We start from the raw sequence: 27,812 nt of genomic DNA, 5'->3' as shown, positions 1-27,812 counted from the left end.
CCTGCGATGGGTTGGCACTCCGTCCAGGGTGTATCCTGCCTTGATGCCCGATGATGCCTGAGATAGGCACAGGCTCCCCGTGACCCGAGGTAGTTCGGATAAGCGGTAGAAAATGAATGAATGAATGAATTAATTTGAGTTATTTTATTTTATTTTATTATTTAAATATTTCCGGTACTCAACTCCCTATCCAGTTGGAGGCGGTAATGTACCAGTGCCAATAATCTTAAAAAGAAGAAGTAAATCAATTTCATTTGTATTAAATAAAACAGTTGACACTTTGCTCCCCTAGGCAAGATTTCACCTGGTGCCCTTGGAATCACAGACAATTGTGTTCCGATCATTTTGTTCATAAACTTACACAGAAACAAACTGCACAGCTTTGTCCTGTTTTTCTTTATTTTGAAAATATTTTGGAAACACACACAAACTATATTAAAAAAAACTATATTACGGAGACCTTGCTTTCCTTGCCTTTCTTACAGCAATAAAATATATATAATAAATATATAAATAAAATACTTCTCAGGTAATAAAATATATATACATATATATTAATAAAAATAATAATTTGGGCGCACGGGCGCCCCTAGTGGTGGGCGGCGCCATTAGCATTTGCCTATTCTGCCTATGCGCAGGGCCGGCCCTGCTTTCTAGGATAGTAAGGTGGGATTTATCCCCTAGTTAAGTTGGTTGCATTAACACCAGCCTTATGTTTTTAGGCTGATTTCAGCTAGTTACAAGTGTAAGGCTTGGTGTAAGATTATAAAATCATTTAAAAAAAAATGTTGTACAGAGAAACCATACTTATGTAAAAGTATGAATATTGTGTCAAAATCAATTATAAATTAAAGAAAGCATGGAGCCATTATATTGGAGTTAAACTAAAAAAGGTTTATGTTCAGACATATCCAAGTATTTAAGTAAAAAGTAAATATTTAAATAACCTTGAGGTTTTTCTTAGAGTTTATCTCTGAACCATCACCTCCCTAATCACCCTCTCTATCCTGACTAAAAGCAGCTATCAATATCTTTCCCACTGTTGTGGAAATGTGAAGATAATAAATGTGTAGGCACATGCAAAAGTAAAAAGGTCCGCAGTTTATTTGTACTGCTGCACAACAGGATCCATGGAAATCTCAAAGAGGAAGAACCCATATCATTTGTTAAACTGAGTTTTTATAAACATGATTCAAACACAGAAACAAAGCAGGAAAAACACAGTCAGTCACTGGCTACATTACAGCACCTGATCAGGAAACCCTAACCAAGGTCTGCCTAAGCTGATTCTTAGCTTTGAGTCTCACCATCTTGTATCCAGTGCATTTTGACCCTCTAACATTTCATGCAAACAATCTCTGGTCACAAACAACATTTGGTATACAACTTCTAGTCACATACACAGAAGGTCAGAACTTCTTAGTCACAAACAACTTCTCCTTCATCTTCATCACACCACTCACCTAAACCCCACTCTATCTGCCCTTTCTCTGTAGCTTCCTGCCCCATACCATCCCTTCCATACACTGACACTTTTTCCTTCCTTATGTTGAAGTTAGCCACAGATCATTTCTCTTCACATGTTTCTAGACATCCTCTACCCTTTATCTTCTAAACCCAGGAAGATTCTTTGCACTGTTGCTTTGGCATTGGGTTATTGTGTTCCATAGCAATCAAAAAGTATTAATACCAGAGAGAAAGTGGAAGAAAAAACAACTCAGCAAAGATCTTCTTTCACAGGTGCATGCTCATATCCTGCACATATACTAGCATTAATAATTAATGATTGTTTCCAGTATGAGGGGGCATGGTGGCTTAGTGGTTAGCACGTTCACCTCACACCTCCAGGGTCGGGGTTCTATTCCCGCCTCCACCTTGTGTGTGTGTGGAGTTTGCATGTTCTCCCCGTGCCTCGGGGGTTTCCGCCGGGTACTCCGGTTTCCTCCCCCGGTCCAAAGACATGCATGGTAGGTTGATTGGCATCTCTGGAAAATTGTCCCTAGTGTGTGATTGTGTGAGTGAATGAGTGTGTGTGAGTGTGTGACCTGTGATGGGTTGGCACTCCGTCCAGGGTGTATCCTGCCTTGATGCCCGATGACGCCTGAGATAGGCACAGGCTCCCCGTGACCCGAGGTAGTTCGGATAAGCGGTAGAAGATGAATGAATGAATGAATGTTTCCAGTATGGAATAATCACAGGTGAAATGTTTGTGTATTCTGTTCCTTATCAGGGATTATTGAATGCTAAAAATAACACTTCTTGAAAAACTGCAAAGAAGTTTAAAACTATATGCCCTTAACATGTTAGGTGTTAACCCATGCTAACCCTTTCCTTAGAAAACTGTAGAATGTAAGGCAACAAGTTGCTCTGAAATAGCAACAGGATGGTCATTTACAATTAAATCTATATTAAATGTATATAGAGCAGCGTACAATTCTTTTGATGAATATATTAACACGGGTTCACTAAGTTACAGACTTCGGATACCTTGGTCCTTAAGTTTGAACTCTGCTGACATTACACTCTCTTCATTTTTTGCAGAGCAGTAATAGATTGAGTCATCATTTTGTTTTCTGGTGATTTGAACACTATCCCCAACATGAGAGAACCCATCTGGTCCGGACCATGTAAACAGTGCCTGCACTGGATCGTCCACTGAACACTTGAGTGTTATATCTAGGTCATTCTGCTCACAAGTCACTTTTGGCTTAGTCACTTGATCTAAAAGAAATATATGTCATTATTAGACCAAGCAGAAATTGGAATAGTTCCCCCAACCCCAGAGCTGTAAGGCAAACATGCTTAAATGATATCCAGTGTTACTTAGAAATTATTGATCTCATTTCCCTAAAACCTGGATTTGGAGTTTGGAGTTTGGAGTACAAAATCAACAAAGATGATAAGTCGCAAGTGTAATGACATGGTGTGACCTGTCCTAATAAAGGAGGCCAAAAAATAACCTGCTCACTCACCAATCACTTTAATTGTACGTTCAAAATACTGCAGAACCCCTTGTACTTGGAATTGGGCCATAAATATACCGCTGTCTTCCTTATTTAGCCAAACTGTGAGGTCTCCATTGTCAGTGTTAAGCTGTGCTCGGTCTTTTAATCGGTACCACACAGGCGCACTTTTAACGTCCCACTCAACCACCAAATTGCCATTGAGTCTCCAGTACCCCAATTCAATAGCTCCTGGTATCGCTGGCTTAAAAGTGTAATTTGTCCCAGTTTTAAAATTTTCAGTCTACACAACCAAACGGAACACAGAATGAAACAGAATTGTATGTAAAATACAAAATGAACATATGTTTAGCTTATAATACATTTTAAAATATCAAATTTGGAATGACATTATAGTTTATTGACTTAAGTATGAAAGTATGTGTCCTTATGAGAGACACCTGCCCACCCCCTTGATAAGGAAATGATGTCAGACACAGGAGGTTCAGGCTGTTTGTGTCACTGCTATATCCAATATAACTCTGAACAAATAACTATGAACAAATAATACCAACTATCTATCTATTTATCTGTTTTATATTTCATATTAATTTCATAAATAAATAAATGTATGTATTCATATACACACACGCACGCAAACACACACACACACACACACACACACACACACACACACAAAGAAATGTGTTTAATAACCGATGTTTAGCTTATTGTGTGAATAGTGGAATGGTGTGAAGGTGGATATTTACTGGTTTTAATTCAAACTGGTATTAGACTTATTTAGTATTGTTTATAGTATTTCTTTTGGTTGTGGATATTTGCAGAATTACAAATAAATGTGCAATTTAGTGCTTTCACCTGTTACACTTCATATCAATTCATGCAGCTCCAAAATAACTGCATACAGACTACTGGGACATGAGAAGCATTAAAGCATAACAGCATTGTTTTTTTTAGATTTAATTATGTATTTATTTATTTATTTGTGTACACTGCTTAATTAGTTATATGATACATGTATTTATATTTATTTATCTAATTAACTATATCAGTCTACAGCTTGTTTAATCTGCTCTCTGAACAAAATAGTACTTCGTATGTATTGTATCACTTGTGGGCAATTACAGGCTACAAACAGCTGTTTCTTATATCTATTTGTGCTTTCATGAACAAAGCGCTCTGAAAGTAACAGCAAGGCCAATTTTGTTTTGCTATACAATGAAGACATATGTATATAGAAAATGGTAAGGACCAGATTTTGTAGGTGCTAATAAATAAATCTGAACTGTGACATTCCTAGAAGATATACTCCTGAGATGGAGGACTCCAATTTTGATTATACCTTATTTTGGTCATCCACACCCTTTCCTTCATGTCCTCTTACAGGAACCTGAGATGAACCCAGCATTCACAGGGAAAAAGTAAAGAAAATGTTTCTTTATCATGGACAGATTCTCAAAGATCTTAGACCACATTTATGAGGAAAGTGTCACACTGAAATAGCTGGTGATGAAGGCAGGGTTTTAAGAGAGGTGCTGAATTGTGGCATTTACAGTATGAGATGGGATTTTATGAGCACTATTTGTCCAATTTTATGATTTGTCCAATTTTTGATCAACAATAGTTGGAAAGTATTATCTGAATCATTGTGCTTGGCTGGCCATCTTTAGTCCTGTAAAATGTTCATCTGTAACATAAAGCAAAGCTGCTTCTGGCTGCTTGATGCTTCTGTCAACTTCTGTCAAAAATCTTCTTACCAGCACATTTTGTCAGGACATGCCATATATTTTTTGCTTTCTATCTGTACACTATATATGACACATTATAAAGCTGATTCTTTTTATTACACAATATTCATTATTATAACAATATTATAGAAATCTGCATATAAGGCAACAAGAAATTAAAATTTATGGCATTTGGCAGACGACCTTATCCAGAGCGACGTACAAGAGTCTCTCTCTCGATGAATATATTATCACGGGTTCACTAGGTTACAGACTTCAGATACCTTGGTAATTAGGTTCCAGTCCTTAGGCTTGAACTTTGCTGACATTACGCTCACTTCATTCTTTGCAGAGCAGTAACAGATTGAAGCATCATTTTGATTTTTCTGGTGATTTGAACACTATTCCAAGCATGAGAGAGCCCATTTGGTCCAGACCATGTAAACCCACTGAAGACTTGAGTGTTATATCTAGGTCATTCTGCTCACAAGTCACTTTTGGCTAAGAAACTGGATCTAGAAGCAAAGTACGTCATTATCAGACCATAATGAACAATAAATGGCTAAAGGAGATTTAAAAACTTTTTATATTAATTTTAAGTTCTATATATTATAATAGGAGATGAACTAATTTAATGTAAACTCTGTATATCCTGCACCTGCTGCTATTGCACTCTGGTTAGACCTAAACTGCATTTCGTTGCCTTGTACCTGTACATGTGTAATGACAATAAAGTTGAATCTAATCTAAAGCATTACATTTAGCCAGCAATATTGACGCAAACTATTTTTAAACCAAAACAAAAATATATTACCTTCACAGTTTTTAAGGTTGAACTCTGCTGACTCTTCGCTCACTTCATTTTTTGCAGTGCAGTAATAGAATGAGTCTGCGTTTTCATTTCCGAGAAATTGAACACTATTCCCAACATGAGAGAACCCATTTGGTCCAGTCCATTTAAACTCTGCCTTCACTGGAGGTTTCAGTGAACACGTAAGTTTTATATTTTGGTCATTCTGCTTACAAGTCACCTCCGGCTTAGTCACTGGATCTGAAATTAAAATAAGTAAACTCTGGTCACTAAAACAAGTTATATTGTAATGCATATACAGATACAAAGTAAAATACAGCCTGATTGAAAGTTGTAGAGAAAAATATTCAAATGTGATGTGTAAAAATGAAATATGATGGCCCGGTACTGTTATAGGAAAACAATTCACAATAGTTGGTGTCACACGTAGAATGATACACCTCAAGGGTTCTTTTCCCTCTTACACCTTGACAAGTTTTATTGCTCTTATAACACATCGTTTGCTCACTATGTTTTTTTGGGTTTTTTTGCTACTGAAACACTTGGTGACTAATATTTATAGTATATTTAATAACTATAGAACATCTGCAAGATAAGTTAGTTCCTGTTTTCAATTACACTATAGCAGCTATAAACACTTATTTCCTTACCGACTCTCCTTAATTTAAGACGGATAGTTCACCGATTAAACCCAATGTCAAGCCATTATTTGCCACAATACAGCACAATGAAACTTTTTTCTTTTTGCATATCCAAGAAAGTTGTTGTCAGAGCACAGGGTCAGCCTTGTTACAGCATCACCAGAGAACAGAGGGTTAAGGGCCTTACTCAAGGGGCCAAAAGTGTCAGCTTGACAGTGCAGGGGCTTAAACACCTGATCATTAACCAAAAACTTAACCGACTGAGCCACCACTGTCTTAGTATTGACTGTCAAGTTCCTGACAACAAAGATTCCGTTTATAAATGTTAAAAAAAATAAAGTCCACGAATAGAAAATGAAAAACATCTACACGTCGTGACAGGAAAATTCAACAGCGCTGTGATATAGTTTTAAATAACTAAAACACAGACTAAGACTCACTTACCAATCACTTTAATTGTACGTTCAAAATACTGCCGAACCTGATTCACCTGGAATTGGGCCTTAAATACACCGCTGTCATTCTTCTCCAGAACAACTGAGAGGTCTCCATTGGCAAGGTTAAGCTGTGCTCGGTCTTGGAATCGGTACCATTCAAGAAAACCAGTTTTAATGTCCCACTCAACCACCAAATTGCCATTGTATCTCCAGTCACCCAATTCAATAGGTCCTGTTATTGCTGACTTTAAAGTGTAATTTGTCCCAGTTGATACAATTTCACAGTCTATACAACCTAACGGAACACAAAGAAAATGTGCAATAGTCATAATACAATTCATATGATCAAATTAAAGAATTATATACGTCACTACATACGTATTATTAAAAAATAAGCAAAAAGTAATAATAAAACTATATTAAATGTCATGGAAGAATGGCTTTACACGAGCTAAACGGCTAACAAGCTAATCTACCGAAAGAAAACGTGATATTTACTATAAACGCTTATTTTGCTATTATATTTTACATAAAAACATATATACATAAATATATAAGTATATATAAATAAGACTTGTAATAGACATATAAGCCAGAAAATGGAGAAATATAGGAGTTTAAAATGGCGGTTTAGGGGTTTTTTGAATAAACCGACACACCCTGACTGTGCTAATCAGCATTAGCTTAGCCAAAGTTGCTCACTCTGGCTATAAGGAGCTACATCACGTTTACAGTGAATATGTTCATATATTGCGGATGTTACTTACCAGCACACAACCCAAATAAAAAGAATAACACGAGACAGATCTCTATCTTCGCCATTTCGATTGCTTTCGTTCTGATAAACGCACACTTCCGCTTCTTAGCCCGGACACAATGACCGGCCTGTATTTTTGCCCAGAAATCACAAAATACACATCAACACAAGTCAAAGATGCTGCGAGAGAAGAAGATTTGCTATATGATCTTCTTCCTTTGTCTTGTGATCTGATAATCGCGAAAACCGATTTGTTGATTTGCTGCGTTTCACCGTGCTCGCCTTCACACGACATACGGATTTCGCCCCCTAGTGACAGTCGCACGGAATGTTCAATATGATCGTGTAGACGTCAACATGGGAGCGGTCTCGGAAAACCCAATACTGTATGATACATCTCTAGAATCATGAGAGATGATAACAACAGAGATGTTAACAGAAAAAATAAAGCATGGATACTTGCCGAGACTTTTTCTCCGAGTCAGGTGGTGTTTTATCCACACTGATTTGCAATGTTTTCTTTTGCGTCTCCAGTAAAGGAGAGCAAAAGCAAGAGCCTGTATTCCCCCTCCATTTATCATGGTGAATGAATTCATTAATTTATGAAGGAGTAAATACAAACAATCAATACAACAATAAATCCAGAAAGACCGCGAATATTTTTTGAGGAAACATGGACACAACATTAAAAATAAAACAATATAAATCTTAATAATTTATTACTTTTTTATCAATAACAATGTATTTAAAACAAAAGATTGTTTTTGATAAAGTTTAAAAATTACTAAAGTTAAGAATTATTGAAAAGTATTATTATCACCACCTCGCGCACACGAACCTGATTGGACAACATTGGAATACATCACATCCGGTCGGCATATCGGATGCGGTGTAGTCGCACAAGTTAAAATTTTTTAACAGATCCAACGCTCAAAACGGATCCGAAAATTACGGACCCGCAGATGGTCGGCACCGCAGCCCCTTTGCGACTCTCCATAGGAAATGAATGACTCCTGTTTATCGACCGTCGTTTGTCGTGTGCAGTGAAGGCCGCTTCAAGGCGGCTTTAATGTTTGGCCCTCTACTAGTTTGAATGGGAATAGCGTCCACAAGCATATATATATATATATATATATATATATATATATATATATATATATATATATATATATATATATATATATATATATATGGCCTATTGTTCTTCAATCAGACATACATACATATATAGGAGACCGGGGCTGGTTGTCTCACGGGTTGGTTGTCACATTGCTTATTCCAGACACACTAGATGGCGCTGTTTTAAAATTTTGATATCAATCTATCAGTCTTTGATAGCTTACTCATTTGCACTTGTAATTTTGCTGAGTAGACACAAAACATTGAGGTGAAGAGACAATTTTCTATTTTCATGGGTCAGAGTAAATTTTCATGTTGGTGTTGTTTTTGTGTTGAGAGCTTGTAGGATATTAGTCATTCAAAAACAAAACACTCATTAAAAAGCCAAAAGTAGTAGCTTTATTTTGAGTCATATTTTAGCTATCAAGTAAAAGCCATGTGGCAGCTAGCTTAGCATGTTTGTCAAGAAGTCAGTTGGGGATGGTTGTCTCATAGCTTGCAGGGTTGGTTGTGACACGTGACAAAAACCCCTCAAGTATTAGAATTTGTTTTTTTTTTTCAACTGAGAATGTGCAGACAGTGATATATTGTGTCTTTGTTGGTAGAATGGTCAGGAACTTCAAGAGAAAGACAGACAGGGGCAGAACACCAGCAGACATTATGCTTTTGGCTGTGAGGCAGGTGAAGCTAGAAGGCAAAAGCATATGTAGCACAGCTAAAGAATTTGATATTAACTACAGGACATTGACCCGTTACTGCCAGAAAATGTCAAATGATGACATCCAGGGTGGAGCTACCACTTCCTCAGTGCCAGTTGGCTATAGAAAAAAATCGCCAGATTTTCAACGGTCACCAAGAACAGCAGCTGAGAGATTACATAATAAAGGCCTCTGAGATCTATTATGGTCTCTCTCCCAAAGAAGTGCGCAGTCTGGCTTACCAGTTTTCAGTGTCACAGCAAATTAAAATTCCACAGTCCTGGAGTGACACTAGTCAAGCCAGTGCTGACTGGTTCAGTGTCTTTATCAAGCGCCATCCTTCTCTCTCCATCCGATCACCTGAGGCCACAAGCTTGGCACGGGCCTCAAGCTTCAACAGGGAGAATGTTGCCATGTTCTTCGACAACTTGGAGAGGGTCATGCAGAAGTACAAATTTGGGCCTAATGATATTTGGAACATGGATGAGACCGGTGTTACCACTGTACATAGGCCAAATAAAGTTGTGGCTCGGAAGGGCCACAAACAAGTGGGCAGCCTCACATCCGCTGAAAGGGGAACACTTGTCACAATCGCCGCTGCTGTTTCTGCCACTGGAAACAGCATCCCCCCTTACTTTGTTTTCCCCAGAGTCTATTACAGGGATTACTTTCTTAAAAATGGGCCTGTTGGAAGTAGAGGTGGAGCAAACGTATCTGGATGGATGAAGGAGGAGCATTTTGTTGATTTTCTGAAGCATTTTGTTAGCCACACGAAATGTTCTACAGAGAAGCCCTGTCTGCTGCTTTTGGACAACCACGGATCACATCTCTCTGTGGATGGCCTTGACTATGCCAAAGAAAATGGTGTGGTCATCCTGTCCTTTCATCCACACTGCTCACACAAGCTTCAGCCACTTGACAGGTCAGTGTATGGACCTTTTAAGAAGCATGTCAGCTCTGCCTGCCATGCCTGGATGCTGCAAAACCCAGGGAAGACCATGTCAATTTATGACATTCCAGGCATTGTCTCCATTGCCTACCCACTGGCTGCAACCCCTACCAACATCCAGTCGGGCTTTAGGGTTGCAGGCATTTACCCATTTAACAGGGATGTGTTTGAGGACTATGAGTTTGCCCCATCTTTTGTTACAGATCGGCCCCTAGCCCCTCCCACAACTGTGCAACAGCACCCCCTGGTCCCTCCCACCACCAGTCAGCAGCAAGCACTGGCCCCTCCCACCACCAGTCAGCAGCAGACACTGGCCCCTCCCACAACTGTGCAACAGCAAGCCCTGGTCCCTCCCACCACCAGTCAGCAGCATGCACCGGCCCCTCCCACCATTGTGCAACAGCAGGCCTTGGCCCATCCCACCACCAGTCAACAACTGGCCCTGGCCCCTCCCACCGCTACCTGTTCAACTGCTTTGCCAAGCCCAGAGGATATCCGTCCGTTTCCAAAGGTGGGTCCAAGGAAAGTGATCCAGCGAAGGAGAAAACGCACAAGTGCTGTACTAACTGATACTCCTGTGAAAGCCGAAATTGAAAATGAAAAAAGGTCTGTTGATGCTAGGAAGAAAATAAAAGAAAAGATGCTCCTCAGCTGTTAAAAAGAAAAGCACCTCTTAAAAAGAAGGTAGCCAAAAAGCCAAGGCTAGAACAAGAGTCTGATGAGGAGGAATGTTTCTGCCTGGTCTGCATTGAGCCATACACCAATAGCAAGTCCAGGGAAGTATGGCTCAGATGTGTTCGCTGCAAAATGTGGGCGCACAAAGATTGTACCCCTGGCAACCCAGGGGCATACATTTGTCACAACTGTGATTCTTGTGACTCTGAATGAAGCACAGCCTGTGCTTTGCAGTGTTTCCTACTTTAGTTCAGTAGATTGTTAAAAATATTGTACATGTAGACCTTTTAAAGGGATAGTTTGCAGGGGCATACATTTGCAAGTTGTTTGCAGGGGCATACATTTGTCACAACTGTGATTCTTGTGACTCTGAATGAAGCACAGCCAGTGCTGCACAGGGTTTCCTACTTTAGTTCAAATTGTTAAGAGTATTGGACATGTGGACCTTTTAAGACTGTTGGTCTGTTTGTTTTTGTTTGCTGTTAGGCAACTTACATAATGAATTGATAATAAAGAGGTTTTAGCACTAAAAATTATTTCATTTTATTTCTCAACACAGTAGACAATTCAAGTAACTGATCACCCACTTTAATCCCATTGTTTAAACATAAGGGGCATTGATGACAACTATCATAGGGGTGGTATTCATATTAAAACTTATTTGCAGTTTCTAGCTTAAAAAACTAAAAAGTTACACATTATCTTTTTAGATCCCAATTTATCACTGAAATCCTATTGAACCTCTATAGGGACAACCAACCCCATACCTCGTGACAACCAACCCCGTAATGGGGTTGGTTGTCACATTGTGTCAGAGTGTCTTTGATAGTTAATTACTTCATGTTACAATACATTCTAAAAGTAAAAGGTATACACATTTAAAGCCAAGACCCCAAGTTTTCATTTCATGTAGGAATTACTGCTGAAAGATTTTTTGAAGATGAGCAATTCATGCATGAGTAAAAATTGTGACAACCAACCCCGGTCTCCCCTACATACAGACATACATACATACATACATACATACATACATCAGGAAGAAGTGCAAACAGGTTGTGGCCGGGGTGAGAGGGGTCTGTAATGATGTTACCTGCCTGTTTCTTCACTCTAGAGTTCAACAGAGTAGTCCTGAAGGTTGGAAAGGTGAACACCAATGATCTTTTCTGCTGTCCTTACAGTCTGTTGCAGTCTTCTTAAATCTGATTTGCTGGTCTACCCAAACCAAACAGTTATAGAAGAGCACAGAACCGACTCAATAACAGCTGAATAAAATTGTGTCATCTGTGCCTGTGGCAGGATGAACTGTCGTTGAAGGAAGTAAAACCTCTGCTGTGCATTTTTCACAATGGAGTCAATTTGAATGTCCCACTTCAGGTCCTGTGAGATGTTGGTTCCCAGAAACCTGAATGACTCCACTGAAGCCACAGTGCTGATGGTGAGTGGTGGGAGGGCAGGGTAGTTTCTCCTGAAGTCTACTGTCATCTCCACAGTTTTGAACATGTTTAGCTCCAGGTTGTTGTGACTGCACCAGACAGCCAGCTGCTCAACCTCTTGACTGATGACTGTAGTGTCACTTGCAAATTTCAGGAGCTTGACAGAAGGGTGTTTAGAGGGAACACATATGTCCTCACAGAAACTGAGGTAGGCTGTCATGGTGTCAGTAAGCTCATCCAAATCAGTAGCTGCAGCTTCAAAAACACAGCAATCTGTGAGGTGGAGGCAGGCTTGTAAATCCCGCTCTGCTTTATTTGTCCATCTATTTCTTTACAGATCTCACAACAGGCCTAGCAGATTTAAGTTTCTGCTTGTAGGCTGGTAGAAGATGAACCAGACAGTGATCAGAGAGTCCAAGAGCTGCACAAGGAACAAAGTGGTATGTATTCTTCAAAACAGTGTAGCAGTGGTCTAGTATATTGTTGTCCCTTGTGGGGCATGTAATGTGCTGTCTGTATTTAGTTAGTTCGTGGTTGAGCTTATTAAAATCGCAGACAATGATAATGAAGAGTCTGCTCTGTTTGTGTGATCTGATCGGCCAACAGTTCAGTTGGGGAATGTACACGCTCACCAGAATAAACGAAGAGAACTCCTGTGGCGAGGGGGCACGGTGGCTTAGTGGTTAGCACGTTCGCCTCACACCTCCAGGGTCGGGGTTCGATTCCCGTCTCCACCTTGTGTGTGTGGAGTTTGCATGTTCTCCCCGTGCCTCGGGGGTTTCCTCCGGGTACTCCGGTTTCCTCCCCCGGTCCAAAGACATGCATGGTAGGTTGATTGGCATCTCTGGAAAATTGTCCCTAGTGTGTGATTGTGCGAGTGAATGAGAGTGTGTGTGTGTGCCCTGCGATGGGTTGGCACTCCGTCCAGGGTGTATCCTGTCTTGATGCCCGATGACGCCTGAGATAGGCACAGGCTCCCCGTGACCCGAGGTAGTTCGGATAAGCGGTAGAAGATGAATGAATGAATGAACTCCCGTGGCAAATAAAACAGTTTACATTTAATAAAGAGAATAAAAACATAATCCACCTCCTCTCATTTTCCCTGACAACTAGATGATGCAAAATGTCCAGTAAAACGTTGGTTCACTTAAATGATTTTCAACTCATTTAATAACACATTTCTGTTTTGTAATTTATCTACAGGCTTTTTCATGTGTTATTATGCAGCAAAATAATCTCTTTCATTGACATACAGTATATGTGAATCAAAATAACTTCCACTTCTACTTCCTCTGAGTATTTCCTTTGCTTAAGCAGTTTATTCTTACTTTACCTATGTTGGAGATTTGCGGGCATCACCTAAAATAAGCTGTGTCTTGTGTGAACTTTTCATTTTATGGGTGATAGGAATTTATAAAAAATCATGTCAATACAAAGAAAAATTACAGCTTCTAAAACCTTTGTAGATCTGGTGAAATGTGTTTAGTTTGATTTGGTTTACACACACATTTAGTGAAAGAGTGATAAATTAGGCCTATGTAATATATACCCAGCATGTGACCTTAGCTGTAGCAGACATTAGATATCAAATATTATTTGGGCCGAGATATTGGTCACACTCTGAGCACGAATGAGTCAAAGATACCCATCCTGAAAAAAGGCCTGCAGCTTCAGCCCATGCTATTGAAAATGCATACAAAGCAAAGGAGTAAATCAAATCTGACGAGGATCTGATAGTATGGATGTGACTGAATGTGAATGTGTATTGACATTCTCTTTCTCTTTCTCAAGTGGACAATATTCATCAAGACAAGATGGTTGAAATTGTTCCGTTTATTCAGAATCTAGAAACATACAGTTAATTCTGTAATTGTTATGGGTACCAGCACAGGTTGGAGTGAATCTGTTTAAACATTGTCTAAACAAGCTTTGAGACCGTTAAATATTGATATTTAGGTTCCATAAATTAAAACTGAAACATAAAAGCATATATTAAAATGAAGTGGCAAGAGAAATAGGTCAAAGAACTCAAAGAAAGGCAACTATGCAATATTCAACAGCAATCAATACAGAGAGGACAGTCTATAATAAACAAAAGGAGGATAAAATGACTAAGCATCTTACAATAGTGCAACCAGGCCTAAAACATTTCCTGTGTATAATAGGAATACATAAAAAATAACAGTACATGTATTACAACTAAACTGTTAATGGAAACCTATAAACATTACATTGCAAAATCTTATTTAAAAAATGGTCCAGGACAAGAGAAAATACATTATTAAATTAACTAAGATTAACAAGCTTATATAACCAGATTTAAGTTTAAAATTAATTTATTAATCAATTAATTTGAGGGGGGGCACGGTGGCTTAGTGGTTAGCACGTTTGCCTCACACCTCCAGGGTCGGGGTTCGATTCCCGCCTCCGCCTTGTGTGTGTGGAGTTTGCATGATCTCCCCGTGCCTCAGGGGTTTCCTCCGGGTACTCCGGTTTCCTCCCCCGGTCCAAAGACATGCATGGTAGGTTGAAAAAATTGAAAATTGTCCCTAGTGTGTGATTGCGTGAGTGAATAAGTGTATGTGTGTGTGTGTGCGCCCTGCGATGGGTTGGCACTCCGTCCAGGGTGTATCCTGCCTTGATGCCCGATGATGCCTGAGATAGGCACAGGCTCCCCGTGACCCGAGGTAGTTCGGATAAGCGGTAGAAAATGAATGAATGAATGAATTAATTTGAGTTATTTTATTTTATTTTATTATTTAAATATTTCCGGTACTCAACTCCCTATCCAGTTGGAGGCGGTAATGTACCAGTGCCAATAATCTTAAAAAGAAGAAGTAAATCAATTTCATTTGTATTAAATAAAACAGTTGACACTTTGCTCCCCTAGGCAAGATTTCACCTGGTGCCCTTGGAATCACAGACAATTGTGTTCCGATCATTTTGTTCATAAACTTACACAGAAACAAACTGCACAGCTTTGTCCTGTTTTTCTTTATTTTGAAAATATTTTGGAAACACACACAAACTATATTAAAAAAAACTATATTACGGAGACCTTGCTTTCCTTGCCTTTCTTACAGCAATAAAATATATATAATAAATATATAAATAAAATACTTCTCAGGTAATAAAATATATATACATATATATTAATAAAAATAATAATTTGGGCGCACGGGTGCCCCTAGTGGTGGGCGGCGCCATTAGCATTTGCCTATTCTGCCTATGCGCAGGGCCGGCCCTGCTTTCTAGGATAGTAAGGTGGGATTTATCCCCTAGTTAAGTTGGTTGCATTAACACCAGCCTTATATTTTTAGGCTGATTTCAGCTAGTTACAAGTGTAAGGCTTGGTGTAAGATTATAAAATCATTTTAAAAAAAATGTTGTACAGAGAAACCATACTTATGTAAAAGTATGAATATTGTGTCAAAATCAATTATAAATTAAAGAAAGCATGGAGCCATTATATTGGAGTTAAACTAAAAAAGGTTTATGTTCAGACATATCCAAGTATTTAAGTAAAAAGTAAATATTTAAATAACCTTGAGGTTTTTCTTAGAGTTTATCTCTGAACCATCACCTCCCTAATCACCCTCTCTATCCTGACTAAAAGCAGCTATCAATATCTTTCCCACTGTTGTGGAAATTTGAAGATAATAAATGTGTAGGCACATGCAAAAGTAAAAAGGTCCGCAGTTTATTTGTACTGCTGCACAACAGGATCCATGGAAATCTCAAAGAGGAAGAACCCATATCATTTGTTAAACTGAGTTTTTATAAACATGATTCAAACACAGAAACAAAGCAGGAAAAACACAGTCAGTCACTGGCTACATTACAGCACCTGATCAGGAAACCCTAACCAAGGTCTGCCTAAGCTGATTCTTAGCTTTGAGTCTCACCATCTTGTATCCAGTGCATTTTGACCCTCTAACATTTCATGCAAACAATCTCTGGTCACAAACAACATTTGGTATACAACTTCTAGTCACATACACAGAAGGTCAGAACTTCTTAGTCACAAACAACTTCTCCTTCATCTTCATCACACCACTCACCTAAACCCCACTCTATCTGCCCTTTCTCTGTAGCTTCCTGCCCCATACCATCCCTTCCATACACTGACACTTTTTCCTTCCTTATGTTGAAGTTAGCCACAGATCATTTCTCTTCACATGTTTCTAGACATCCTCTACCCTTTATCTTCTAAACCCAGGAAGATTCTTTGCACTGTTGCTTTGGCATTGGGTTATTGTGTTCCATAGCAATCAAAAAGTATTAATACCAGAGAGAAAGTGGAAGAAAAAACAACTCAGCAAAGATCTTCTTTCACAGGTGCATGCTCATATCCTGCACATATACTAGCATTAATAATTAATGATTGTTTCCAGTATGAGGGGGCATGGTGGCTTAGTGGTTAGCACGTTCACCTCACACCTCCAGGGTCGGGGTTCGATTCCCGCCTCCACCTTGTGTGTGTGTGGAGTTTGCATGTTCTCCCCGTGCCTCGGGGGTTTCTGCCGGGTACTCCGGTTTCCTCCCCCGGTCCAAAGACATGCATGGTAGGTTGATTGGCATCTCTGGAAAATTGTCCCTAGTGTATGAGTGTGTGTGTGTGTGTGTGTGTGTGTGTGTGTGTGTGTGTGTGTGTGTGTGTGACCTGTGATGGGTTGGCACTCCGTCCAGGGTGTATCCTGCCTTGATGCCCGATGACGCCTGAGATAGGCACAGGCTCCCCGTGACCCGAGGTAGTTCGGATAAGCGGTAGAAGATGAATGAATAAATGAATGTTTCCAGTATGGAATAATCACAGGTGAAATGTTTGTGTATTCTGTTCCTTATCAGGGATTATTGAATGCTAAAAATAACACTTCTTGAAAAACTGCAAAGAAGTTTAAAACTATATGCCCTTAACATGTTAGGTGTTAACCCATGCTAACCCTTTCCTTAGAAAACTGTAGAATGTAAGGCAACAAGTTGCTCTGAAATAGCAACAGGATGGTCATTTACAATTAAATCTATATTAAATGTATATAGAGCAGCGTACAATTCTTTTGATGAATATATTAACACGGGTTCACTAAGTTACAGACTTCGGATACCTTGGTCCTTAAGTTTGAACTCTGCTGACATTACACTCTCTTCATTTTTTGCAGAGCAGTAATAGATTGAGTCATCATTTTGTTTTCTGGTGATTTGAACACTATCCCCAACATGAGAGAACCCATCTGGTCCGGACCATGTAAACAGTGCCTGCACTGGATCATCCACTGAACACTTGAGTGTTATATCTAGGTCATTCTGCTCACAAGTCACTTTTGGCTTAGTCACTTGATCTAAAAGAAATATATGCCATTATTAGACCAAGCAGAAATTTGAATAGAACCCCCAACCCCAGAGCTGTAAGGCAAACATGCTTAAATGATATCCAGTGTTACTTAGAAATTATTGATCTCATTTCCCTAAAACCTGGATTTGGAGTTTGGAGTTTGGAGTACAAAATCAACAAAGATGATAAGTCGCAAGTGTAATGACATGGTGTGACCTGTCCTAATAAAGGAGGCCAAAAAATAACCTGCTCACTCACCAATCACTTTAATTGTACGTTCAAAATACTGCAGAACCCCTTGCACCTGGAATTGGGCCATAAATATACCGCTGTCTTCCTTATTTAGCCAAACTGTGAGGTCTCCATTGTCAGTGTTAAGCTGTGCTCGGTCTTTTAATCGGTACCACACAGGCGCACTTTTAACGTCCCACTCAACCACCAAATTGCCATTGAGTCTCCAGTACCCCAATTCAATAGCTCCTGGTATCGCTGGCTTAAAAGTGTAATTTGTCCCAGTTTTAAAATTTTCACAGTCTACACAACCTAACGGAACACAGAATGAAACAGAATTGTATGTAAAATACAAAATGAACATATGTTTAGCTTATAATACATTTTAAAATATCAAATTTGGAATGACATTATAGTTTATTGACTTAAGTATGAAAGTATGTGTCCTTATGAGAGACACCTGCCCACCCCCTTGATAAGGAAATGATGTCAGACACAGGAGGTTCAGGCTGTTTGTGTCACTGCTATATCCAATATAACTCTGAACAAATAACTATGAACAAATAATACCAACTATCTATCTATTTATCTGTTTTATATTTCATATTAATTTCATAAATAAATAAATGTATGTATTCATATACACACACGCGTGCAAACACATATACACACACACACACACACACACACACACACACACACACACACACACACACAAAGAAATGTGTTTAATAACCGATGTTTAGCTTATTGTGTGAATAGTGGAATGGTGTGAAGGTGGATATTTACTGGTTTTAATTCAAACTGGTATTAGACTTATTTAGTATTGTTTATAGTATTTCTTTTGGTTGTGGATATTTGCAGAATTACAAATAAATGTGCAATTTAGTGCTTTCACCTGTTACACTTCATATCAATTCATGCAGCTCCAAAATAACTGCATACAGACTACTGGGACATGAGAAGCATTAAAGCATAACAGCATTGTTTTTTTTAGATTTAATTATGTATTTATTTATTTATTTGTGTACACTGGTTAATTAGTTATATGATACATGTATTTATATTTATTTATCTAATTAACTATATCAGTCTACAGCTTGTTTAATCTGCTCTCTGAACAAAATAGTGCTTCGTATGTATTGTATCACTTGTGGGCAATTACAGGCTACAAACAGCTGTTTCTTATATCTATTTGTGCTTTCATGAACAAAGCGCTCTGAAAGTAACAGCAAGGCCAATTTTGTTTTGCTATACAATGAAGACATATGTATATAGAAAATGGTAAGGACCAGATTTTGTAGGTGCTAATAAATAAATCTGAACTGTGACATTCCTAGAAGATATACTCCTGAGATGGAGGACTCCAATTTTGATTATACCTTTATTAGGTATACCTTTATTAGGTATTTATTTTGGTCATCCACACCCTTTCCTTCATGTCCTCTTACAGGAACCTGAGATGAACCCAGCATTCACAGGGAAAAAGTAAAGAAAATGTTTCTTTATCATGGACAGATTCTCAAAGATCTTAGACCACATTTATGAGGAAAGTGTCACACTGAAATAGCTGGTGATGAAGGCAGGGTTTTAAGAGAGGTGCTGTCTGAATTGTGGCATTTACAGTATGAGATGGGATTTTATGAGCACTATTTGTCCAATTTTATGATTTGTCCAGTTTTTGATCAACAATAGTTGGAAAGTATTATCTGAATCATTGTGCTTGGCTGGCCATCTTTAGTCCTGTAAAATGTTCATCTGTAACATAAAGCAAAGCTGCTTCTGGCTGCTTGATGCTTCTGTCAACTTCTGTCAAAAATCTTCTTACCAGCACATTTTGTCAGGACATGCCATATATTTTTTGCTTTCTATCTGTACACTATATATGACACATTTTAAAGCTGATTCTTTTTATTACACAATATTCATTATTATAACAATATTATAGAAATCTGTATATAAGGCAACAAGAAATTTAAATTTATGGCATTTGGCAGACGACCTTATCCAGAGCGACGTACAAGAGTCTCTCTCTCGATGAATATATTATCACGGGTTCACTAGGTTACAGACTTCAGATACCTTGGTAATTAGTTTCCAGTCCTTAGGCTTGAACTTTGCTGACATTACGCTCACTTCATTCTTTGCAGAGCAGTAACAGATTGAGGCATCATTTTGATTTTTCTGGTGATTTGAACACTATTCCAAGCATGAGATAGCCCATTTGGTCCAGACCATGTAAACCCACTGAAGACTTGAGTGTTATATCTAGGTCATTCTGCTCACAAGTCACTTTTGGCTAAGAAACTGGATCTAGAAGCAAAGTACGTCATTATCAGACCATAATGAACAATAAATGGCTAAAGGAGATTTAAAAACTTTTAATATTAATTTTAAGTTCTATATTTTATTATAGGAGATGAACTAATTTAATGTAAACTCTGTATATCCTGCACCTGCTGCTATTGCACTCTGGTTAGACCTAAACTGCATTTCGTTGCCTTGTACCTGTACATGTGTAATGACAATAAAGTTGAATCTAATCTAAAGCATTACATTTAGCCAGCAATATTGACGCAAACTATTTTTAAACCAAAACAAAAATATATTACCTTCACAGTTTTTAAGGTTGAACTCTGCTGACTCTTCGCTCACTTCAATTTCATTTCGAGTCATCATTTTGATTTCTGTCAATTTGAGTACTATTCCCAACATCAGAAAACCCATTTGGTCCGGTCCATTTAAACTCTGCCTCCACTGGAGGAACCAGTGAACAAATAAGTTTTATACCTTGGTCATTCTCCTCACAAGTCACTTTTGGCTTAGTCACTGGATCTGAAATTAATATGAGTAAACTCTGGTCACTAAAACAAGTTATACTGTAATGCATATACAGATACATAGTAAAATACAGCCTGATTGAAAGTTGTAGAGAAAAATATTCAAATGTGATGTGTAAAAATGAAATATGATGGCCCGGTTCTGTTATAGGAAAACAATTCACAATAGTCGGTGTCACACGTAGAATGATACACCTCAAGGGTTCTTTTCCCTCTTACACCTTGACAAGTTTTATTGCTCTTATAACACATCGTTTGCTCACTATGTTTTTTTGTTTTTTTTGCTACTGAAACACTTGGTGACTAATATTTATAGTATATTTAATAACTATAGAACATCTGCAAGATAAGTTAGTTCCTGTTTTCAATTACACTATAGCAGCTATAAACACTTATTTCCTTACAGACTCTCCTTAATTTAAGACGGATAGTTCACCGATTAAACCCAATGTCAAGCCATTATTTACATTTACATTTTTACATTTACAGCATTTGGCAGACGCCCTTATCCAGAGCGACGTACATAAGTGCTTAAATCTCTAACATTGAATACATTAATGCTGGATCACTAAGTTACATACTTAAGATACCATGAGTTTAAAACATTTGTTCAAAGTTACAATGAGAGTGTCAAAGGTGTGTTTTTTTTTTTTTGTTTTTTTTGTTTTTTTAAATGCAAAAGATAATGAAAGTGCTAGTTGAAGTGTTTCCTGAATAAGTAGGTCTTCAACCGCCGCTTGAAAATAGCCAGTGACTCAGCTGTCCGGACCTCTAGGGGAAGTTCGTTCCACCACCTTGGTGCCAGTACAGAGAAGAGTCTTGTAGTATATTTGCCTCTTACCCTGAGAGATGGTGGAACCAGTCGAGCAGTGCTGGTAGATCGGAGGGTGCGGGGTGCAGTGCGAGGAGTGATGAGGGCTTTGAGGTAAGAGGGAGCTGGTCCATTTTTGGCTTTGTAGGCCAGCATCAGTGTTTTGAATCTGATGCGTGCAGCTACCGGAAGCCAGTGGAGGGATCGCAGCAGCGGGGTGGTATGAGAGAACTTTGGCAGGTTGAAAACAAGCCGGGCAGCTGCATTTTGGATCATTTGCAGAGGACGGATTGCGTTCATAGGTAGACCTGCCAGCAGTGCATTGCAGTAATCCAGTCTAGAAATGACAAGAGACTGAACAAGTACCTGAGCAGCCTGTGTGGACAGAAATGGTCGAATCCTTCTAATGTTGTAGAGAAGAAACCGACATGAGCGAGTCACATTAGCAACATGAGAGGAAAAGGACAGTTGATTGTCCATGGTTACCCCAAGGTTGCGAGCTGTGGCTGAAGGGGAGATCAGATCGTTGTGCAAGGATATAGCAAGATCATGACCTGGGGATGAATCACCTGGGATGAAGAGCAGCTCAGTTTTGCTAGGATTAAGCTTTAACTGATGAGCAGTCATCCATGATGAAATTTCTGCCAGACATGCAGAGATCCGGTCAGAAGCTGTGGCATCTGCGGGTGGGAAAGAGAAGATAAGTTGTGTATCATCAGCATAGCAGTGGTAAGAGAACCCATGTGAGGAAATAACTTCACCAAGAGAGTGAGTATACAGGGAGAAAAGAAGAGGACCAAGTACTGAGCCTTGTGGGACGCCAGTGGAGAGTCTGCGTGGAGCAGATGTCACTCCCCTCCATGTTACCTGATATGAGCGTCCTTCCAGGTAGGAAGCGAACCATTCCCAAGCTGATCCGCATATCCCAAGACTCCTGAGGGTGGCTAAGAGAGTCTTATGGTTGACCGTATCAAACGCTGCTGAAAGGTCAAGGAGGATAAGGACAGATGAGAGATTGGCTGATCTAGCAGCATGTAGTTTCTCAGAGACATCTAAAAGGGCTGTCTCTGTGGAATGAGCTGCTTTAAAGCCAGACTGGTTGGGGTCTTGGAGGTTGTTCTGTGAGAGATAGACAGACAGTTGATTAAAGACAATGCGTTCAAGAATTTTTGAAAGAAACGAGAGAAGTGATACCGGTCTGTAGTTACTGATGTCTGATGGATCCAGAGCAGGTTTCTTCAGGATGGGAATAACCCTTGCTCTCTTGAAGGTAGTTGGTACCTGACCAGATGCTATGGATCTATTGGTGATAGTTGTAATGAAGGGCAGAAGGTCTTGCGAGATGGTCTGCAGCAAAGTGGAAGGGAGTGGATCCAATGGGCAGGTGGTAGGATTGCAAGACTGGATGAGTTTTAGAATCTCTTCTGCTGTTACAGTTGAGAAATGTGACAACAAAGGTGTAGGGGAGTCCATACTCTGAGATGTAAGTGCAGTCGGGGCTGAAGTGAAGGTCCGGCAGATTTCCTCAATCTTCTCCTGGTAGAAAGAAGCAAAGTCTTCTGCAGTCAGGGAGGATGAAGAAGGTGGAGCCGGGGGGTTGAGCAGAGAAGAGATGATGTTGTGGAATTTCCGAGGGTCATGTGAGGAAGCTTCAAGCTTTTCCTTGTAGAAGGAAGTCTTGGCAGAAGTCACATCTGAGGAGAACTTGGCCATGAGTGTTCGGTAAGAATCAAGATCTGCATCAAGTTGTGATTTCTTCCACTTTCTCTCTGATGATCTTAGCTCTCTTCGATTGTTGCGCAGCACATCTGAAAGCCAAGGAGCAGAACAAGAAGTTTTCTTGGGTTTAGTGGACATAGGGCAGAGGAAGTCCATAGTTGAGGAAAGAGATGAGAGGAAAGTATCTGTGGCCGAGTCCAAGGGCAGTGAGGAAAAAGACTCAGGATCAGGAAGGGAAGAAAGAGTGCCAGAAGCTACAGAAGAAGGGGAGACAGAGTAAAGGTTGCGGCGGGTTAGAGCGAGGGGGTGAGAGGTAGTTTTAGGTAGGGTAGGGAGAGTGATGGTAAAGGATACCAGGTGATGATCAGAGACGTGTAGTGGGGTAGCAGTCACGTCTGTAGCTGGAGAAGGACGGGTGAAAACCAGGTCCAGCACATTGCCTCCTTTGTGTGTGGGGATGTAGCTGTTGAGTGTGAGTGTGAATGAGTCAAGAAGAGACAGGAGGGAAGAAGAATGTAGCTTGTCAGAGGGGAGGTTGAAGTCACCAAGCACTGTCAGGGGGGAGCTATCAGAAGGGAAAGCACTAAGCAGTGTGTCCATTTCTTCCAAGAAGTCACCTAGGGGACCAGGAGGGCGGTAAACAACAATGATAACAAGGTTAATTGGAGAGGTAACTGAAATGGCATGGAATTCAAAAGAGGAGATGGTTAAATGAGACAAGAGGAGAGGTGTAAAGCACCATTTCTTTGACAGCAATAAACCTGTACCACCACCCCTGCCTGTTTCTCGTGGTGAGTGAGAGAAAGCATAGGCAGAGGATAAAGCAGCTGGTGTAGCAGTGTTCTGTGGGGATATCCAGGTCTCTGTTAGCGCAAGAAAATCAAAGGAGTAATGGGAAGTTAAAGCAGAGATAAAATCAGCTTTTTTCACAGCAGACTGGCAATTCCAGAGCCCACCTACCACCACTGTTTGAGACTTACACAACAGAGGAGGGTAGATGAGGTTACTGGGATTGTGACCTCTGCTCTGTGGACGAGAGTGTCTGCGAGTGTAGGAATTGAGTACAGAGATGGGTTTAAGGCACATATTTGCAGTCAAGAGTGAGAATTAAGGTATGGTAGAATATAGCAAAACAGTATTAGACACAAAGTTTACAATGAGAGAGAGAGAGATACTTACAAACGGAGAACCTTCAATTTAAATAGGTAAGCCCTGCCCCCAATTCACACCTTAAGGTAGACTGAAACTACTCCTGATTAATCAGCTGAGAGAACAACAAGGACCAACACTATAAAAATCAACAATGGTATAGAATATAACAATTCAAATCACACTACTCTAGAACAAAGTGAGTTAAGCAGATAGTATACAAAAGTCAGGAACCTACTTTACCAGAAGACAATATATTCAAATGAAGAGAGTTAAAGCACAATTATACAGCACAAAAGCACAAAGCACAAAATAAAGCATAATTATTTGCCACAATACAGCACAATGAAACTTTTTTCTTTTTGCATATCCAAGAAAGTTGTTGTCAGAGCACAGGGTCAGCCTTGTTACAGCATCACCAGAGAACAGAGGGTTAAGGGCCTTACTCAAGGGGCCAAAAGTGTCAGCTTGACAGTGCAGGGGCTTAAACACCTGATCATTAACCAAAAACTTAACCGACTGAGCCACCACTGTCTTAGTATTGACTGTCAAGTTCCTGACAACAAAGATTCCGTTTATAAATGTTAAAAAAAATAAAGTCCACGAATAGAAAATGAAAAACATCTACACGTCGTGACAGGAAAATTCAACAGCGCTGTGATATAGTTTTAAATAACTAAAACACAGACTAAGACTCACTTACCAATCACTTTAATTGTACGTTCAAAATACTGCAGAACCCGATTCACCTGGAATTGGGCCTTAAATACACCGCTGTCATTCTTCTCCAGAACAACTGAGAGGTCTCCATTGGCAAGGTTAAGCTGTGCTCGGTCTTGGAATCGGTACCATTCAAGAAAACCAGTTTTAATGTCCCACTCAACCACCAAATTGCCATTGTATCTCCAGTCACCCAATTCAATAGGTCCTGTTATTGCTGACTTTAAAGTGTAATTTGTCCCAGTTGCCACATTTTCACAGTCTACACAACCTAACGGAACACAGAATGAAACAGAATGAAATGTAAAATACAGAATGAACATATGTTTAGCTTATAATACATTTTAAAATAAAATAACTTGTCTGCCAGGTAAGCTGCAGGAGTGAATGCAAAGTGGAAAAGTAAAGCATTACCCTCAGAAATACAGTCCTTAAGTTTGAACTCTGCTGACATTACACTCTCTTCATTTTTTGCAGAGCAGTAATAGATTGAGTCATCATTTTGTTTTCTGGTGATTTGAACACTATCCCCAACATGAGAGAACCCATCTGGTCCGGACCATGTAAACAGTGCCTGCACTGGATCGTCCACTGAACACTTGAGTGTTATATCTAGGTCATTCTGCTCACAAGTCACTTTTGGCTTAGTCACTGGATCTAGAAGAAAAATATGTCATTATTAGACCAAGAAGAAATTGGAATAGTTCCCCCAACCCAAGAGCTGTAATGTAAACATGCTTAAATGATATCCAGTGTTACATAGAAATTATTGATCTCATTTCCCTAAAACCTGGATTTGGAGTTTGGAGTTTGGAGTACAAAATCAACAAAGATGATAAGTCATAAGTTTAATGACATGGTGTGACCTGTCCTAATAAAGGAGGCCAAAAAATAACCTGCTCACTCACCAATCACTTTAATTGTACGTTCAAAATTCTGCAGAACCCCTTGCACCTGGAATTCGGCCATAAATATACCGCTGTCTTCCTTATTTAGCCAAACTGTGAGGTCTCCATTGTCAGTGTTAAGCTGTGCTCGGTCTTTTAATCGGTACCACACAGGCGCACTTTTAACGTCCCACTCAACCACCAAATTGCCATTGTGTTTCCAGTCACCCAATTCAATAGGTCCTGTTATCGCTGACTTTAAAGTGTAATTTGTCCCAGTTGCCACATTTTCACAGTCTACACAACCTAAAGGAACACAAAGAAAATGTGCAATAGTCATAATACAATTCATATTATATCACACATATATATTATCACAACCTAACGGAACACAGAATAAAATAGAATTAAATGTAAAATACAGAATGAAAATTCGTTTAGCTTATAATACATTTTAAAATATCAAATTATGGAAAGACATTATAGTTTTATTGACTCACAGCTGTTTGGAAAGAATGGACAAGATAAACCTCAGACATCAGAGAGCATCGGAAAATTTATGTATATATATATATTATATATATATATATATATATATATATATATATATATATATATTTGGTTTGCTCCAAAGTAAGACAATATAGGCTTTTGAGCTCAATATAGGACTACAAAATATGTAAAAAAAATAAAAAAAAATTATAAAAAATTGCGCTTAGATTATCTTTTAGCTACAACAGTATATACACTGACATTATTTTAATATATTTAACAATTTACATACTGCAAATTAAAAGTTTTACTTACGAACACAAAATAGAATAAAGGACAATAAGATGCCTTGTATGTAATCCTTTCTAGCCATGTTTTTGCTTTACTACATTTGCCAGAAAGTATGTGTCCTTATGAGAGACACCTGCCCACCCCCTTGATAAGGAAATGATGTCAATCTAACCATACAGGTTAGACACAGGAGGTTCAGGCTGTTTGTGTCACTGCTATATCCAATATAACTCTGAACAAATAACTATGAACAAATAATACCAACTATCTATCTATTTATCTATTTGATATTTCATATTAATTTCATAAATAAATAAATGTATGCACACATACACACACACACACACACACACACACAAAGAAATGTGTTAAATAACCGATGTTTAGCTTTTTGTGTGAATAGTGGAATGGTGTGAAGGTGGATATTTACTTGTTTAATTAAAACTTGTATTAGGCTTATTTATACCCTGTTCCAAATTATTATGCAAATTATATTTTTCTCATTTACCTAATATTTTTCTCATTTACATAATTCTCATGTTATCAACTATTCAGAGTACAATTCAAATTTTATTGAACAAACCACCTAATGATAAAAGTATTTTCATGTATTTAAACATAAAAAACTTGCACTGCTCAAAATTATTACACACAGTAAGTTTCAAAACACTTTATAGGTTGTAAATTGTCATTTGTTGTGTTCGCAGCATATTTACTGAAATTAAAACCTATTTCAATCAAACTTATAACAACATTTTAACTTTTTAAACATTTTAACAGGTCAGGTTACATTTTAACATAGGACCCCTTATTTGATAGCAGCTTCACAAGTTTTGCATCCATTGAACTTGTGAGTTTTTGGACAGTTTCTGCTTGAATTTGTCTGCAAGATGTCAGAATATCCTCCCAGAGCTGCTGTTTGGATGTAAACTGCCTCCAACCCTCATAGATCTTTTGCTTGAGGATGCTCCAAAGGTTCTCAATTGGATTGAGGTCAGGGGAGGATGGAGGCCACACCATGACTTTCTCTTATTTTATCCCCATAACAGCCATGGATGCAGAGGTATTCTTTGCAGCATGATATGGTGCATTGTCATGCATGAAGATGATTTTATTACGGAAAGCATAGT

At 38.9% G+C, this 27,812-nt stretch overlaps 1 protein-coding gene across 5 annotated transcripts; it reads right to left on the bottom strand.

The window, feature by feature from the left end:
• Positions 1 to 1,082: 1,082 nt before the first annotated feature.
• On the bottom strand, positions 1,083 to 26,853 carry LOC132850166 (uncharacterized). 5 transcript variants are annotated; one of them, XM_060876381.1, is made up of 7 exons: positions 26,707 to 26,853; positions 25,921 to 26,205; positions 25,427 to 25,669; positions 24,996 to 25,283; positions 5,505 to 5,741; positions 2,973 to 5,205; positions 1,083 to 2,721 (listed from the first exon to the last, which is right to left on the bottom strand). In XM_060876381.1, exons 1-6 carry the CDS (start codon positions 26,762 to 26,764, stop codon positions 5,192 to 5,194), a joined length of 1,125 nt encoding a protein of 374 aa, XP_060732364.1. In that variant the 5' UTR covers positions 26,765 to 26,853; the 3' UTR covers positions 1,083 to 2,721; positions 2,973 to 5,191. The 5 variants fall into 5 exon arrangements, with proteins under 5 accessions (XP_060732364.1, XP_060732367.1, XP_060732366.1 ...); XM_060876384.1 differs by having other exon boundaries at positions 24,996 to 25,274; XM_060876383.1 differs by lacking the exon at positions 24,996 to 25,283 and adding an exon at positions 17,801 to 18,085 and having other exon boundaries at positions 26,707 to 26,850.
• Between the last annotated feature and the right edge of the window lie 959 nt (positions 26,854 to 27,812).

This window comes from Tachysurus vachellii, chromosome 8 (genome assembly GCF_030014155.1).
Source record: "Tachysurus vachellii isolate PV-2020 chromosome 8, HZAU_Pvac_v1, whole genome shotgun sequence".
NCBI lineage: Eukaryota > Metazoa > Chordata > Actinopteri > Siluriformes > Bagridae > Tachysurus > Tachysurus vachellii.
This window is presented reverse-complemented; position numbering and strand designations above follow the sequence as displayed.